Below are 18,072 nucleotides of genomic sequence, written 5' to 3'. Positions count from 1 at the left end.
GACAGGAGACAGGACAGGAGACAGGAGACAGGAGACAGGAGGCAGGAGACAGGAGACAGGAGGCAGGAGACAGGAGACAGGAGACAGGAGACAGGACAGGAGACAGGAGACAGGAGACAGGACAGGAGACAGGACAGGAGACAGGAGACAGGAGACAGGAGGCAGGAGACAGGAGACAGGACAGGAGACAGGAGACAGGAGACAGGACAGGAGACAGGAGACAGGAGACAGGACAGGAGACAGGACAGGAGACAGGAGACAGGAGACAGGAGACAGGAGGCAGGAGACAGGACAGGAGACAGGAGACAGGAGACAGGACAGGAGACAGGAGACAGGAGACAGGAGGCAGGAGACAGGACAGGAGACAGGAGACAGGACAGGAGACAGGAGACAGGAGACAGGACAGGAGACAGGAGACAGGACAGGAGACAGGACAGGAGACAGGAGACAGGACAGGAGACAGGACAGGAGACAGGACAGGAGACAGGAGACAGGAGGCAGGAGACAGGAGACAGGAGGCAGGAGACAGGAGACAGGACAGGAGACAGGAGACAGGAGACAGGAGACAGGAGACAGGACAGGAGACAGGAGACAGGAGACAGGAGGCAGGAGACAGGACAGGAGACAGGACAGGAGACAGGAGACAGGAGGCAGGAGACAGGACAGGAGACAGGAGACAGGACAGGAGACAGGAGACAGGACAGGAGACAGGACAGGAGACAGGAGACAGGACAGGAGACAGGACAGGAGACAGGAGACAGGACAGGAGACAGGAGACAGGAGACAGGAGGCAGGAGACAGGACAGGAGACAGGACAGGAGACAGGAGACAGGAGACAGGACAGGAGACAGGAGGCAGGAGACAGGACAGGAGACAGGACAGGAGACAGGAGGCAGGAGACAGGACAGGAGGCAGGAGACAGGACAGGAGACAGGACAGGAGACAGGGGACAGGACAGGAGACAGGAGACAGGAGACAGGAGACAGGGGACAGGACAGGAGACAGGACAGGAGACAGAGGACAGGAGACAGGACAGGAGACAGGAGGCAGGAGACAGGACAGGGGACAGGAGACAGGAGACAGGACAGGAGACAGGAGACAGGAGACAGGAGACAGGAGACAGGGGACAGGACAGGAGACAGGAGACAGGAGACAGGAGACAGGACAGGAGACAGGAGACAGGAGACAGGGGACAGGACAGGAGACAGGAGACAGGACAGGAGACAGGAGACAGGAGACAGGAGACAGGACAGGAGACAGGAGGCAGGAGACAGGAGACAGGGGACAGGACAGGAGACAGGACAGGAGACAGGAGACAGGACAGGAGACAGGAGACAGGACAGGAGACAGGAGGCAGGAGACAGGAGACAAGAGACAGGACAGGAGACAGGAGACAGGACAGGAGACAGGACAGGAGACAGGAGACAGCAGACAGGACAGGAGACAGGAGACAGGAGACATTTAAGGACTTTGCAGTGAGGGAGAGACAGACAGACAGACAGACAGACAGACAGACAGACAGACAGACAGACAGACAGCAGCAGCAGGTGTTCAGGTGATAAAACACCTGTCTGAGCTTCATGAGTCAGTGAGGACGGTCTGATCCAGTGATGGAGGTGTTTCCTCAGATCTGCTCTGTAGGTGTTTTGGGGTCCAGACTGTCTCTCAGAGGTGGAGACCAAGTGATGTATGATGAATCCTGATGGCGGTCGGATTAAAGGAGCAGGTCACACACCTGGCAGCAATTTACATCAATTGTTGTGTGTGTGTGTTTAGCAGTGGGCCAGCAGTGTGTGTGTGTGTTAATGTACAGTGTGTCATAAAAACAAGAAAAACACAAATATTTTAGAAATCTGTCAAAAACTTGTTTCAAATGAAACATTGTATTATTATTTATCCTTATTCACATATTTTAACCAGAAATCTTAACATCTAGTTTGACCTCCCTGATTGTTTTCATGGACTTTTCGACCGTCTCTTTTGTTATTGAGCTCCAAATAGTTCCTATCTGTTCCCACAGACTTGCTTTGGATTAAATGTGTGTGTGATCTATCTTTTAAATCAATAAATCCCAGATCTGTTTGATAGGATTCAAGTCTGGACTTTGACTTGTCCAGTCCATCAGTTCCTCTACTCCAGATTCCTTTGACATTTCAAATACATCATTTCAAATACATCATTCTGATTAAAGAGCTGCACATACTGGAGGGTTAACCATTACAGACATTAAAAAAATATAATAATACTGTTAATTTAGGGCAGTGGAGGGAAACACCTTCCACTGGGTGGTGGTCTAATATATATATATATATATATATATATATATCTGTATGTATAGATATGTGTGTGTGTGTGTGTGGCTCTGACAGCCTGTCCCTCTGTCCCAGGTGGCGTTGGCGTTGGCATCTAAGACGGAGCGGGCGGTGTTGCTCCCGTGTAGCTCGGGTCAGTACACCAGCAGCGGGGAGTGCTGCCTGGAGTGTCCACCTGGGGAGGGCGTGGTCAGGAAGTGTGGCGCCAAGCAGACGGTCTGCGCCCAGTGTTTGGACAGTGAGTACACACACACACACACACACACACACACACACACACTCCTAAAGAACGTCCTGATATTAATAAAACTAATAAAAATAATAGTAGAATAAAACTTCCCTCAGTAAAGTCTTAAATGTGACGCTCCAGCTGTTCTCAGGTCTGTTTGTGGTTCGAATACACGAGAAATAACAGAAACACGTTTCATCTCTGCTGTAATGTGTTTCCACTGAAACCTGCTCAGTCAGAAGAGGTCATTTGTGTGCACTGGCCCTTTAATAGACTGAAGAAGGAACCTTTAACCCCCAAATACTAGATCTTGACTTTGCAGAAACTCCTCTTCCTGAAAAGTGTTTACACGTGGAAACATCCCAGCGGTGCGACTGCTCTTCGTCAGCAGCCGGTCTCTCCATCACTGGTTCTGTCTCTGCTCTCACTAACTGTGCTTCTAACGGCAGCTCAGGCTCTGAACTCCAAACAGGAAGACGTTAAAGGCGCTGAAGCCAAAAAAGCTCCACTGTCCAGTTTGTGTGAAGCGTCCCGAGAGACAAGTGTGTGGGCTACCAGCCGTTAGCTCTCCATCCACAGGAAGCCAACGCTGCGGCATCACAGAGACGACGAAGAGCCGAGGAAGACGAGCAGCGCTGCTAACAAACCAGTTCAGTTCTTCCAGAGTCAGTTTGCCCTTTAAGATGCTGCTGTGTGTCAGAAAAGCCTGTGGACGTCACAGAGGAGGTCAGGAGCACTGCTGTGTGGACCAGGAGGATCGTAGCACACACACACACACACACACACACACACACACACACACACACACGCTCACTGTGCTCAGACAGTCACTGATTTATGCATGAATCCATTCAGACAGCACGCCGCTGCTGCTGAGTGAGTCTTTTAACGCCAAAAGCTTCTTTTCTGCAAACACAACACGATCATTTTGTGTTTTGTCACCAAGAACCTCCAGTCTGGCTCATTTCAGCACTCTGCAGGTTTAATGCAGGGTGGGGGGGGCAGTGCTCTACAGGTAGAGCGCCTCAGGGTAGAAAACCTCAAAGTTTCACCTGAAACAGGTGTGACAGACAGAGGGTGGGGGTGTGAAACAGGAAGAATGAAGGAGAAAGGAAGTGGACTTGTGATGGTTCAGGTGATGCGTGGTCACCGTCAGACGGGTCATGTGACTGACAGGAGCAGGACACGGGATGAGTGGAGGTCCTGGAGTCTGGGGGGAGACGCCGTCTGGACTGTGACGTCGGGGTTTATGTGGAAGTTAGAGGCTCAAACTCTGAAGCAACCTGAAACAGACGCTATAAATACATGTTCTAAAGTGCACAACTGAATAATTGAGGGGTAAACTGGCACATCCATTTCCTGTTTCAGGGTAAATATGGTGGAGTCTTTATTTATCATGACCTGCCTTAATTCCCCACTTCCTGTCAGTGTAACCCCCCCCCCCTCTTCACGCTTGGGACGAGTGCCCGCGTCAGCAGCGCTGAAATATTCATCAGCCTCCTCCACTCCTGTGTGCTGTCACTGGAGACCAGACGGTGAGTGAAGCCCTCAGAAAATCCTGCAGACTGAGAGGAAACACGACGAGTCCTCGAGGGCTCTAAGAGGAAGGAAGTAGAATCACAGCCTCATCTGACGACCGCTGAAACATCAGCAGTCCAGGAGGGGGGGTGGAGGTTTCCCCGCAGGAAGCACTGAGCTGAAGCTCAGCCCAGAAACAAGAGGAAGTGTTGAAGCTACAGCCTCCTTTGGTCCTCTAATAACCGCTGTGCTAATATCCTAAACACCTGTTTCAAATTTGGGGGAGGCTGAGCCGACCAGTGAAGCAGGGCGATAATTACTCACAAAAACGTTTCACATTCAGAAAGACAAATAAAGCCGTCACGCAGAGGGTCGGGGGGGGGGCTGACGTGCTGAGGACGCCGTCCTCGCTGAGGGCTCCAACTAAAGTGCTGATTGTGGAGGTGATCAGGAGCTTCAGGCCGTCCACAGCTACATTATTGATGACACTAATGGGGCCCAAACACATCACTGTTTGTGTGTGTGTGGGAGGGGGGGGGTCTGCACAGGCTGAAGTGGCACATTTTAAGTGCATCATCCCCCCCGTCCGTAGCCACATCCCTTTACCAACGGCCACTTTTACTGCTGAGAGGAGCTGAGCATCACTCAGATGGGGACAATTAGAACCAGGATCATATTTTATTAAAGAAGACACCCCCCCTCATTCTCCCTGGCCTTTTGCTGTCTGTTTTTAGCCCCCACATGAAAGCACCGACACATAAATTAGACACACAGGACGAGAAAGGGGCTCATGCCTGCAGGTTAAAACTAGCAGGCAGTCGGGGGGGCTAATTGAAATGAATGAGGAGAGCTCAGAGGTGTGGATCGCTCCGTCAGGGTCAGTCCTCCCGCAGACCCTCTGCCTCCAGAGAGAAGGTAGAATCCCGGCGTGCTCGGCTGCCTCTGCGCTGTGAAGCCTCTGTCTCAGCTCTGCTGCTGTTTACAAGGTGTTTGGAGCTTCATTCTGTTTGCTTCCAACACAAAGCCAAGCTGGGACGCTGCTGCAGGGCTTCTCACACTGACAGCATGCTGTTGCTCAGCACGACTCCCAGTCAGCGGTTTTCGTGAAAAACACACACAGTCAGTCAGACGTGCATATGCAGATAAGAGTTGTGTAAAAGTCCCTCACTGTCGTACAGTCCTGAACTTTTATTTCACTGTGAGTCAAAGAGGCACCGAGCTCAGAGAGAAGCAGGCGCTCTGTTCATTTAACTGTCTACCAAGCTGCCTCTGTTGAGCCTGAACTTTGCAGCAGGCATCCGATCATATGTGACAATAATTGTACATGAAGATCCGGATCCAATAGATTAATAGATTACCGTCGCTGACTGTGGCAATAAACTGATTTGGGGTCATCACCTCCTCCTGATGCAGACGGCCCTGCAGAAAAAACCAAAAACAGGGGAATGTAAAAAGTCTTCATCTTGTGCATCAGTGTGACTGAGATTAAAGCCGATCACTCGCGCAGCACAAACACACTGCGATCAATATCGGAATGAGCACAGCAGGCTTTGGACTCGCTCCCCAACAAGAGCACCTTTCTTGTCCCGGAGCACAAATCACTGAGGGCTCAGTGGATCAATGTGTCCTCCCCTCTAATGAATGTGCAGTAAACATGATTAATGTCATTAGACTCACAGTTTATCTCCTCCTCTGTCCTGCTCTCTCCATCCTCTGACCTCCTTCACTCTTTGCCCTTCTCTTGTTGCTCCTGTCCTCTCGTGTGCAGGTGAGACCTTCTCAGAGAGCTACAGTCACACGGAGCAGTGCCGGCCCTGCACCGAGTGCACCGGCCTCATGCGCATGGAGACGCCCTGCACCGACTCCAACGACGCCATCTGCATCTGCAACTACAACTATTTCTTCAACCAGAGGTCTAGCCTCTGCGAGCCCTGCACGGTGTGCCCAGCAGGCAAGGGGGTGTACGCTCACTGCGAGCACAACCACGACACGATGTGCGAGGAGTGTGTGGACGACACCTTCTCTGACCGGGAGAGCTCCCTGGACCCTTGCCTGCCCTGCACCATCTGTGATGACGAAACCGAGATCCAGCTGGCCGAGTGCACGCCGACCAGCGACTCAGTCTGTCACAGTAAGTCTGCCCCCGCTCAGGTCGCCCTCACACCCTTAGCTCAGGTCGCCCTCACACCCTTAGCTCAGGTCGCCCTCACACCCTTAGCTCAGGTAGCTCCGCACCAAATAACAAGAAGAGACACGTGTTAGTGTCGATCCATCGGATGCTCAGACTGACTGACAGAACGAGTGATTCCAAATATCATGATTTTTTCACCATTTTCTGACATTTTAAAGGCCAAACTATTGATTGATTAATTGAGGAAAAGATTATTTTCTCTCCTGGTCACAAAGAGTTCAGCTGGACCTCATCTGTCCTAAATAATGAGTGACAGAAAGCTTCCAGCACTAATGGAGTGGCAGAGCTACACAGCTCTATTTTAATGATGATATTTTAAACCCTCTCTGACTTTCTGAGGTATCAGATTACCAAATGATCTTATAAAACTAAACATGAGATCAGGTAAATGGAGCACTCGCTAGACACATAGATTTGTATTCATGCTAAAATCCCAAATCTTCTGTCTGTCCTGTCGTTCTTCTGCTCTGCATTTGCAGTTCATTGGGTGGTTTTAAAATCTGTGGGGTCTTGCTGAAGTGGACTCTAAACATGCATGGGTGCACTGAGACCCAGTGGACCCTGGGGTCACGTTTTGGTCACGAAGGAGTTCTGGGTTCTGCAGTTTGTTTGTGGTTCAATGTGATGTGACCTCAGTCAAAGCTAAACAGCAGACGAGCTCTCCCTAGGATGTGGACGAGCAAAGTGAAGAGCCGATAGCAGCGAGATGGACAATGAGCTGAGGTCTGACGTCTGCCTGGTTGATGTCTTTATTTAGCGACAACCAAAACCAACTGAACCAAACAGCCAAAGCACCAGAGTTTCATTGAACAGTTTAGGTGTGAAAGCAGAGAACTAAAGCCGAGCACACAGTCCACAGGCAGGAGGTTCAAAGCTGCTGCAGCCATCGAACGTGTCTCAGTCACAGTCAGAGGTCCCTGCCGGCCCGCTCTTCAAATACCAGGAAGCTGAAAGCTTTAGCATTCAAAGGTCAAAGACTACTGCAGCGTCGTCACAGAGAATAATTTGCTCTCCCACAAAGCAGAAGGCTTCAAACACAGAGCGAGTCGAGGAGAAGCAGCTTTTAACCAAGGAAGCTGTAAATTCTCTCCGACCACACGAGGCATGAAATCGACCTCATCAGGGGTCTTCAGGGCTTAAATCTGGGAGGTAAAATACTGATGACAGAAGTCTAACGAAAGGCTCAACATCTTCAGTAAACAGCACAAGTTAGTGGCCGTTGTCTCTTTCCTTCTTTTACACAAACTTTGACCAAAGAGCCACTTAAGTTGTTGAGTGATTAAATGCTTTAAGAGCTTAATAGCAGGAGCACTTGCTAACGCAGGGCCTTTAATCGATCTCCTGTGTGCATTACCACTTTCAAATGAACAGTTCAATGGCAGCTTTTGATATGGATGTTGGGATTTAAACTCCAGCTGCAGTATTTCTCTTCTGAACCCAATGCCTCAGGCACTGGCAGGTATTTGGATCTACCAAGTTAATGAGCCTCAAAAACACCCTGTCAACACCCAGTTAGTCCAGTGGATGTGGTGGCATCGCACGGAGGGTGTAAATTCCTCTTTTAATAGACTGTAGTAGCACTGACAGGCAGCGGAGGAGTGGACTGAGTGGATCCCAGCAGGAGAGGTGGAAGTGGTGTGATTTAACATGGACCTTTCCTTCAGCGAGTACTGAACACTTTCAAAGACGCTACATTTAGATTTCTATCTAGATCAATAAATCATCACAACCCTCATTATGAACACAAAAGACGTTCAAACACTGGCCTCTGCTTGGCTCTGCATTTTGTTTCTGCAGTGAGGGTCAACGGGTCAAATTTTGCAAGACATTTCTCAGATTTTATGATTTTAAACTCCAAGAAAACTATGATATTCTGTCAGACAGTAACAGGACAGGGCGGACGGCCGTCCCCCCGCCCCTGGAAACATATCTATACTGTATTCTGGACATGTCTGATGTACAGTCGGTCACACTGCGGCCTTTGGCTGCCCGCTCAGCGCCCACCCATGCAGCTGTTGTCACCTTTGACCCTCCATGTCCTCAGTAAAGCAGCAGCAGCGAGAGGGACGACGGCACGATAATTGACCTAGTGGGACATCCGTTTGAAAGGAGAGCCCTGTCACAAAGCACCAGTGGGCCTGTGGGTAATGGCCGCCGTCACATGTGGTGGTGATGGTGTTTCCAGGCCCTCCGCGGTGGTCTGTGACGGCTTTGTATTCAGACACGTTTCCTGCAGCAAACAGGAAGCTGCTTCTCTGCCGTTCTCATCCTGTCTGTGTGTGTTTGATGTGAGCAAACATTTTGAATTCCCACCCTGCTGTCTTCTGTCCACTGCACATGGCAAGAATGACATGACTGAGGCATTTTCAAATCTCCAGTTCATATCCAGCTGTCACTGAGTGTCAATGACATGATCCAATGACAGTGAGAGACAGAGAGAAAGAAACAGAGAGGGAAACAGAGAGGGAGAGAGAGAGGGAGAGAAAGAAACAGAGATGGAAACAGACGGAGAGCTGCAGCATATGTGCTGCGCTGGTATTCTATGCTGAGGGGTCGATATGAGTCCTGGGATTTCTTCTACTCATGCTCAGGTTTCGCTGAATGACCTCTATGAGCACCCACACTTGTCTGCAGGACACACACACACACACACACACACACACACACACACACACACACACAGTCAGTCCTCTCCAGCTTCAGACACAAACACCCTTTATCCATCCCAGATCGATCCAGCTGATAGCAGGCTAACACGGCACATGGACACTCCTTCCTCTGCCAAGTGAGCTTTAACTTTTCCATTTTTCATTAAACTCTGGACTCGGCACATGTGTGAACCTCTCTCAAGTGGAATTGGAAACACGTCCCACATCTTTGACTGAAGGTGTTTGTCCTTCGTCTCCCGCTGAGTAGATCTGCATGTGAAGTGTTTGTCCTCGAGAACAAGAGAGGGACCGATAAAAACAGAAAAAGACAGACTTCTTCTCTCTTTATTAGTCAGCTCACCCCCCCTGCACTATCTCTTCCCACAGTGGCTCTGGGGCGGCTGGGCTGGTGGTGGTGGAAGGTGGCCAGTGTTCATTCAGGGCCTTCAGCGCTGCAGTATAATTACTCCTGCTAATCAGAGCACTTTACAGCAGCTCCTCTGTTCATCCGCACCCCCCCACTCTCTCCCAACACTCTGCCTCACTGTCTGCCCCCCCTCCGCTCTTCCTATTAACCCTCCCGAACAGAAGACAGAGTGCTGACTTGAATAATTTGCAGTCCGTGTGTGTTTGATGGATGTGAGGCGGACTGAGATAGAGGCCGAGTGTTTGGCGGCTGATAAAGACGTCATTGTCCACGTGCTGCGCCTGATAGCTGCTCATCTCCACCCTGAACTGGCAGCAGCTAAGACGTCGACCTCCGTACAGGACCCTGGGGTTAACTTCACCATAAAGACCTCAATGGCTCATAAAAATTAAATCTTTTTTTCTCCCCCTCTCGTCCACACCCCGCTAATAAACACATCTCCCTGCACACACACCCCATGCTCATAAAACTCAGGGCCAGTTTTATTTTGTTTCAAGAGTGTTTTAAACCCACTGAAGCCAAAATGAAATTGTAAAAGCTCAACCGCCGCCTCTAAGCTCCCATTCTGTTCCAGTTGAGGTATGCAGCCTCTGGAGCCCATTTGGTCTACAGCCAGCCATGTTTTCTACAGCCGAGGAGGGGGGGGGGGGTACGATAAAGATGTAGAGTACTGTACTTAAGCCGTGTGAGTCAGGGCTGTGAGGCAGAGCCTTCATCGTGGCTCAGAAGGAGGAGGACAGTTTACAGCAGATGTACACGTGAGAGAGACTAGCTGGGTGACTGGCAGCACTCAGAGGTAAAGGAAAGGCTGTAAAACTCTCTGATAAAAACCGGAATTCAAGGCCAGACCGTCTGCACACTTTCACTCACTTTCACACCTTCCATGTACAATTTATTCTATTTGCTACTCGTGTTGCATTGGTAACACCGTTAGCCAGCCGTGCATTAGCTGGGTGATGTATAGTGGAGCTGAGGAAACCTGACTACGTCCCCGGAAAGGTCAAGAAATGCATGTAATACCGACACCCGTGTTCCAGTCCTCTGAGCTCCGTCTCCTTTTAGACCCATCTGAATCAATAGTGCCGCTTTAAATAGGCCTCTGCATTATTTCCGTGTTTCTAAGTATGGAGAGCACATGTGCTGCATTTTTCTGTCCGTGGAAGATATTTTCTACCGTTTCAGTAAACCAATCTCTCCCGCGGGAGGCAGGAACGCCCCGTCATCACCACGCAGACGTGCAGTCCAGCAGGACTCCTGGCGACAATCAAACTTCCTGATGTGTCCACATAAGTTGCCCCTGAAGATCCCTTCAGACTCTTCCAGCAAGTGACCAAGTCGAAATTATGCAACAAATCAATGTGGAGAAATGTGACTCTCATCGGAGACAAGAGAAAATACGTGTAGACAGCCTTTGTCCACATCACAGCCACCTCCTCATCAACTTCATCCCCAAAACTCTTCATCTAATGATGATGGACGTCACCCCTTGTCAGAGTACCGTCTGTTCTGGTTGTGCCTCAGAGTTTATTTCTCCAGGTTCCGAGAAATCTGCCACTAGAGTGGAAGTGAATGAAAACTGTGGTGCTAAAAGCAATGAAAGTGGCATTTAAAAGATTCAGCATGTCTTTGGAAAAACAAAGCTCCAGTCAGTGTCGACATCTTCAGCTCAGATGAACGCTGTGACTGACGGCGAGTCTGTGGAAGATCCACAGAAACCAAAGCATCGTTTCTGGAGAGACACATTGCTGTTGAATTATTCAAATGTCATTTTTCAATGCTGCGAGCAGCACAAGAGAAATTTCTTTCACCTCAGTGGGTCGGGGTAATGGCAAATCAGATGAAGAGTCTGTGCAGAGCTGGATGACAGTGGAGGGAGGTGAGAAAATATGTGTGTGCGTGTATATGTGCTGAGTGAAGCAACCTTTGAGCGATCTGTTTTAGTCTGGGACGCTGAGATATCAAACAGCTAACGTGTTTAAGATGAGTTATTGATGCTGGTGTGAGGAGTGGATGTACTCGTGTGTTTGGTACCTTTGTAGACTGGACGGTGACTCTGTATTTGTAGCCAAGCTGCACTAAGTGAGGAAGTGTGCCGAAGAACGAAGGCTGAGTTTATCCGTCGCGCTTTGGAGGAACTCAACAACTGGCTTTGGCCTTGAAGGAAGCCGGGGGGGTCCAAGGGGTTAATCCTATGAGCGCTGGGATGAAGCTAACGAGGAGCAGCCTCACGCTCTGCTGGGAGTCACATGATCAGCTCTGCCCCCCCCCAGGTGGCTGCAGAGCCCTGAGGAGTTTGGTTTTGGCTTTTTGGCTGGACAGGCCCGCTGCTCAGCCTGCTGTGCTGTACCCGGGGGGGGGATATGTGATGGATAAACTGTGCTCAGGACTGGTCATGCCTGCCAGAGAGAGCACGGTGCTGCTGCACCTCTGAAATGACACTGAATCATTAATGGAGCTCACAGCAAAACAGGAAATAGGACAATTGATGAAAATGAGTGTGCGCTCCAGGCGCGGCGGTGACAGAAAGCAGACCCACCCAGTAGCACCGAGCCTCAGCAGAGGCTACACTCAGAGAGCTGACCTCCCTAAAGCCCCGACTTTGTTCTGCACTGATCCATGTGGCCTTCATGTCACTGAGTGGAGATCACATAGATGGGCCGTCGGGAGGAGGGAGCTGGCGTGCAGAGCCCTGGCCTGGGGTGGGGTGTGCTGTGGGTGACAGATATGTGCCCCCCTCGTCGTGGAACATTCCTTCTCTTTCTGCATGCAGAAACTGAGCCAGAACCAGAAACAGCTGCTGCATGTGTAGGACATCTGGTCGGGGACACGGTGACTCCGAGCTGCACGACTACAAGCTCTCAGACATGATATGACGAAGCCTCTTCGTGGCAGCGGGGGGAGAGTGGATGTTCACGCCGCTCTGCTGCTTCATGGCTGTTTTCACACTGAAACTTCTGAACGGATGGATGACGTTCATGTTTCCCAGAGGAAACCTTCCTCCAGTGTGAATGTTTCCATCAGATGTCTCTGAGGATGAGCTGTAATAACCCTGTTTTAACTGTCGATGTGGCCCCATCATCTGTGCTTAATCAGCAAATGTTAGTGAGCCAACAGGAAATTTACTACTACAGGAAATTAAGTACAACTTCAAGATAAGAACTCCATTTTGTGCAGCTTTCTACTTGTGTGTCACTGTAGTACTTTTTACTCCCTTCATTTGATATATATATTACAATAATCATCAATAATTACAGTGTTATGTTCTGATGTGGTCCATTCTGCATGAGGATGCTTTACTGGGTGCTTTAAGTTTCTTTCACAGTTTCTTTCCTTCTCATTTGTCTCTTCTTTCTCTCTATTTTCCTCCATTACAGATCCTCTCCTTCCAACATATTTCTCTCCCACCTCCGACATGGGTCCGTCTCCACCCTCCTTCACTAACTACTTCTTCCCCGATGGCTCTGACAGCCCATTGCCGGGAGCGGAGACGACCACGTCCAGCGCCGGCTCTCCTCGCTTCCTCGGTCACGGGCTCAATGAAAACCTCATCCCCATCTACTGCTCCATCCTGGCCGCCGTGGTGGTGGGCCTCGTGGCCTACATCGTCTTTAAGAGGTCAGAACGGAGCCGTGCGGTCACAGACATTAGCACAGCTGGGTTCAGCTGAACGGGGAGGGGGGGCAGTGATGGAGCTCCTCAGGCCTGTCAGGGTGACACACACACACACAGTTTACAGTGTGAGTCTCTCTCACAGTGGGGTTGTTTCAGATGGAGGCAGACTAAAGCAGGTTCCTCATTTCTAGCTGAAAACTAGATGCAGCCTTGAAAACTGTGTGAAGCAGCTGACATGGTGCTAACAGACTGAGAGCCAGCTGCTGAGCTGCACACTCGGTGTTTCATCCCTTAAACAGGACGACAGAGCTGCTAACGTCAGCCTGAACTCTGGTAGCATCCAGCACCAGCGTCCCTCATGACGCAGAGCCCCCTGGTTACTACAGGCCACCGTCAGTAGTAATCTAGTTAGTTACACATGCAGCTTACATCAGAGCCACAGAGACACGGTGTAACCCATCCCTCACAGCTCTGCTCAGGTGTTTTCTGCCTCTGGAAAGGACAAAAATGACCCGTCCAGGTAAAAGCTTAACGTAGAACCAGCTTCATGAAAGTAGACCGGCCGCCTGAGGCTGTCGTCCCCACTTCACTCCCTCTGAATACCTGACAACAGTTATGTATGGTTGTTTCATGGCTGCTGTGAAATCCAAACATCTGACACTGTATTTATTGGTCGTTATCCCCTCTGACGTGCCTCCTCTCCACAGGTGGAATAGCTGCAAACAGAACAAGCAGGCGGCCAATAACCGAGCGGCTACAAACAACCAGATGGTGACGCCGGAGGGAGAGAAGCTGCACAGCGACAGCGGCATCTCGGTGGACAGTCAGAGTCTGCAGGAGCAGCAGCAGCAGCAGCAGCAGGCCCAGGCCGAGGTCCAGGCTCCACCCTCACGCTCACAGGAGCATATCGGTGAGAACACGCACTCTGTCCTGCTTCACCTCAGCGTCTCATTTGAATTCACTTTATTAGGTACACCTGTGCAGTCTAGTCCAACCCAGTGGTTCCTGATCATCTACTGTGATGACGCCTAAAACGTCCAGTGATTAAATTAGAACTGAATCGAGGTCGTTGATGTGGAGTTCGGTCCCAGCGTCACTGAAACACTCCCCCAGGTGTGTCGGCATATTTGCTAAAATAACACCTATTAAATGAAGAACTTGTGAGTGACCACATGTTACTTGGTCAGCGTGGGAACTGACCAAAGCCCACAACTTTATTTTCATCTCACGTAACAAGCGGTGTGTAAAAAGGTGTGTGAACACACCCCTCCTCAGTACCGCTCTCCTCTCGCTCAGCGTTGTCGACCACATCAGCTTTGTGTGAGCCTGTTACTCAGAGGAGACACGTTTCTGTGCAGCACGAACACCGAGCAGCCAGGATCTTACATGCGTGATGCATTAGAGTCCAGGAACGTGGAGATTAGGAGTGTGAGGCCCCGTCCCAACATGAATGTTATGGCTGATCATTAGAAAGGTTTAGCCTTTTAAGTATCAGTCTGGCTGACGTAAGCCATAAACTATGAAGTGCTAACAGACGTTTGTATCTTAGTGAAGAGCTCATGTAACACCTGTAGTGTACAGCAGCACAGTTTGATCTACATTTGCCTTCACGGCTCTCTGCTCCATGTCTGTGTCTGTGTCTGTGACTCTGAAGTGTTCCTGCTGTCTGTCTGCCGTTTCCACACCAGACACAATCTAAAAGGTTTTGAGAGATCATGTCTGGCTTGGAGGGATAAAACCAACATTATGCACTACTGATCTATTATAAAGCAATTTACCGTGTTACTTCTCTCACTGAGAGAGAGGAGCAGGTTTAGTGTCAGTGGCTGTTACAGGTGTGTCTGTGCTGCCATTAATCATATATGTGCAAATCTTTACTGATACAAATAATTAATTCAGGGAATAATGTACAGAGAGCCGCTGAATTCACAGCTTCAATGATAATAATCCTCAATAATTTGAGACAAAACACTGATGATTTTTGAGCAGTCGTAGTAATAGTGGTGACTGGTTATTAGTGATGTTTCTAACATCTGTGCAGACAGAGCTGCCCCCCCCATCACACTGATGCAACATACAGAGTGTGGATCCGAGCAGAAGAAGAGTATAACCTTTAAACAGAGAGGGAGGCGGTGCAGGAATGACCTCCATCCTCCCCCAGCATCAGACTGCCTCGCATTAAGGAGATGAAACCAGCGTTCACACTCGATCTATACTCATAAAGCTGAGAGGCTTTTTACCTGGAGGAGGGGAAGTCTCAGGTTCAGCCATGATCTCGTTACTCATTCAGCCATTCGTGCCCCCCCGTCCCCCCGTTCCTCTCTAAGGATCTCAGATGTTTCCTCACTGCCAGTTATTGTAAAGCCTAGAAATGGTTATTCAGGAATAATAATGTGCGAACAAACCCAACAGCCGATAAACCCTCCCTGAACAGTCCCCACCACTGTGTCCTCTCTAATGAGGCCTGGGAAAGGCTCATGCTGTTTTCTGTGTTTTGTTTGAGTCTCCTTTTCCATTCTTCCACTCAACAAATGCAAAGGCTGTTGCATGTCACAGAAAAGAGGGAATTTCTTCAGGAGGAGCAGCTCGGGTTGGTTTGTTGAGGAGATGCCTGCCCCGTTAACCCCGTCGCCTCTGGAGCTGATTGGCTCATTAGCAGGTGTTATGAGACGGTATCCAGGCCGCTCTCGCTGCCTTTCAGAGCCTGGTCCACCATCGGCGTTTAGCACGTGCTAATTGGCATTAGCACTGTCTGCGGGTGCGGAAGCCATTAAAGAGGCAGCAAAAGCAGTCGTGCTGGATCTGTTAGATGCGAGAGGGTGAGAATAAGCTCCATAAATCCACCGTAATCGCAGGGGGTTTCCTGTTTCCAACGAACCATATTTTACTGGAGGCTAAAATAGTGGGAACACCTCCGATCAAAACAAGTCAAATAAGCCTTTAAAAAGAGGAGCAGGGCCATGAAAGTGTCTCGTGTTTTGACTGACAACATTCAGAGAGGGTATTCCCTGCCTGAGTCAGTGCTGAGGGGTGAGAGCTCCCACACAAAGGGCGTCTACTCATCTCCATTAAAAAGAACTTTCTATTTCTATTCAGCCCTCCCCACCTCTGCTGCCTGCCCCCCTGTCTGAATATTGGATGTGTTTAAAATTTAAACAAACTCTAAGCCCTCAGTTGCATCACTCGTCCTGCATCTCTGTCCTGTGTTTGACCTCAGTCTGCAAATTCAGGCAAAAAGCACCAGCACATCCTAGATGACAGACAACATCAGTAGTTGGTCTTTGTCTTACAGCCGAAGGGAAATAATAAAGTCCTGGGGGGGCTGAGGGGACGAAAGGATGTTTCAGAGTGTGTAACATTATCCAGCAGCTGCAGGTTACAGTAATAATGTAGCTGAGTCACTAACGAATGATTAATTAGATTTCAGTAGCAGACAGTGAATGGCTCCCTGTCAGGCCCCCACATCAGGGGGGGCTGGTAACATTTGGATCTCAGCTTCCTCTGTTCATGCACAGCTGGCTGAAGTCAAATGTTTTTGTTCTCATTTCTAACATGGACAGATTCAGGGGGGGGGGGGGGGGGGGGCGGGTCCAGAACGCTCATGTCTATGGATGTCGGTGCTTAAGGGTCCCTAAACCCCAACCCCCCCTTGTGAGTGCGTTCCAGGAACTATGGATCTGCATCAGGAACTAGACTAAGACGTAAAAATCCCCTTTGAGTGTTCCTGTTCCACCACATGTGGAGAACGGTGAAGATCAGGCAAAGCAGAGCGACAACAGAGCAGGAAAACTGAGGAAGGTGATTGATGCCAGCAGCTCCGTGACTGTGTTTGGGTTACATACTGTGTTAGTCACACAGCGCTGAGGGCCAAACCTCCACCTCCAACAGGATGGAGAAGTTCATGGTATCTCACACAATGTCCTCCAAAAACGGTCCAAACGGAGTGTGAGTGGAGGCGTCGGACAGAAGTCCGTGTCCCGCTGATCTCAACCTGTCCCTGCAGTGTGGGCTGGAAATGAGGAAGTGATGAAATAAGCTTTTAGTAAAGCAGCAAAACAAACAAACCACTTTTAATTCAGATTAGTGAAACAGAACTAGTGTCTCTTTTCCCCGAGAGTTCATGAGACCATCTCAGAATCAGTCCCAGTCAGCAGGTCTGAGAGCTGTTTGGTGGTTCAGGGTCCAATCAGGACAACTAAAAAAGAAAGAAGAGGAGGAGGAAGAGGAGGGTAACAAAGCTGAGCTGTGATTACAGTTCACAGTTCAGAACTGATCCTGGGGATGAGGTGGGACTCTTTAAGACATCAGACAGACGTGTAGTTTAATTTTCATGCTGCCTCCAGAATGAGGAGAGAAGCCGGTTGAGGTGGAGGCGTACAGGTGTGTCGGGGCTTTGGCTCGCCTGGCCAGCGTCAGCGTCTCTCTGCGGAGGCCTGGCGACAGTCTGTTTACACAGGAAGGAAGAGAGTGAGCCCAGCGTTTATAACAGCGACATATGTGGAAAAAGACGGGCTTTGGGAAGGGAAACCGAGGGAGGGTGACGCTATAAGTTGACAAAAGAACCCCCCTCCTCCACAGCTTTAAAATAAACCCTCTTGTAGGACACTTCCCTGCACAAGGATGCATTTAGAAAGACCAGAAAACACCCAGCGGACTTGGGGGTCCTCTCAGAAACGCCTCTGCATTCCCCCGCCGTTTCCATGGCTCCCCTCAATGGGCAGCAGGTTAAGAGGTTTGTGGGAATAGAGAGCGTTTGTCTCCGTCCTCATCAGCTAATGGCTCCAGTTTAACAGGTTGGATGAGTGAGTGACACCACTGGGCCCCCGGCAGGGAACAGGCTGGTCATCAGGGGGTTTAGAGGGTTTCCATGTGGGGATTTAGGTGAATGTGAGGATGTAAAACATTCGGCCAAGAAATCAGAAACTAACCAAAACGGCCTTCATGAGAGATCACCTGTGTCCTCCCCCGCAGCCTCACATCTCTCTGTTTCTCTCTCTGCAGTGGTGAGGGTGGATGGTGGCCCCCAGCCTGACACGCCCCCCCCTGAAGTCTGAGGAAGAGGAGGAAGAGGAGGAGGCGTCAGAGCTGAAGACAGGGAGAGGAGAGTGGAGACGTGAACCGCGGACCAAAAAGAA

General features: G+C 50.0%; 2 protein-coding genes across 2 annotated transcripts in view; one reads left to right on the top strand and one right to left on the bottom strand.

Moving 5' to 3' along the window:
• The window catches only part of ngfra (nerve growth factor receptor a (TNFR superfamily, member 16)), a 21,003-nt gene extending 2,938 nt beyond the window's left edge, over positions 1-18,065 (top strand). The window contains exons 2-6 of the mRNA XM_070847488.1: positions 2,388-2,550; positions 5,828-6,190; positions 12,700-12,940; positions 13,645-13,847; positions 17,939-18,065. Coding sequence (XP_070703589.1) covers positions 2,388-2,550; positions 5,828-6,190; positions 12,700-12,940; positions 13,645-13,847; positions 17,939-17,991 — 1,023 coding nt within the window. The 3' untranslated portion in view covers positions 17,992-18,065. The remainder of the gene's footprint in view (positions 1-2,387; positions 2,551-5,827; positions 6,191-12,699; positions 12,941-13,644; positions 13,848-17,938) is intronic.
• LOC139216753 (migration and invasion enhancer 1-like) overlaps positions 1-18,072 on the bottom strand; it is a 49,650-nt gene that overhangs the window by 17,670 nt on the left and 13,908 nt on the right. The window lies entirely within an intron of this gene.

The sequence above is a fragment of the Pempheris klunzingeri genome, chromosome 17 (assembly GCF_042242105.1).
Source record: "Pempheris klunzingeri isolate RE-2024b chromosome 17, fPemKlu1.hap1, whole genome shotgun sequence".
In the NCBI taxonomy this organism is placed as follows: Eukaryota; Metazoa; Chordata; class Actinopteri; order Acropomatiformes; family Pempheridae; genus Pempheris; species Pempheris klunzingeri.
This window is presented reverse-complemented; position numbering and strand designations above follow the sequence as displayed.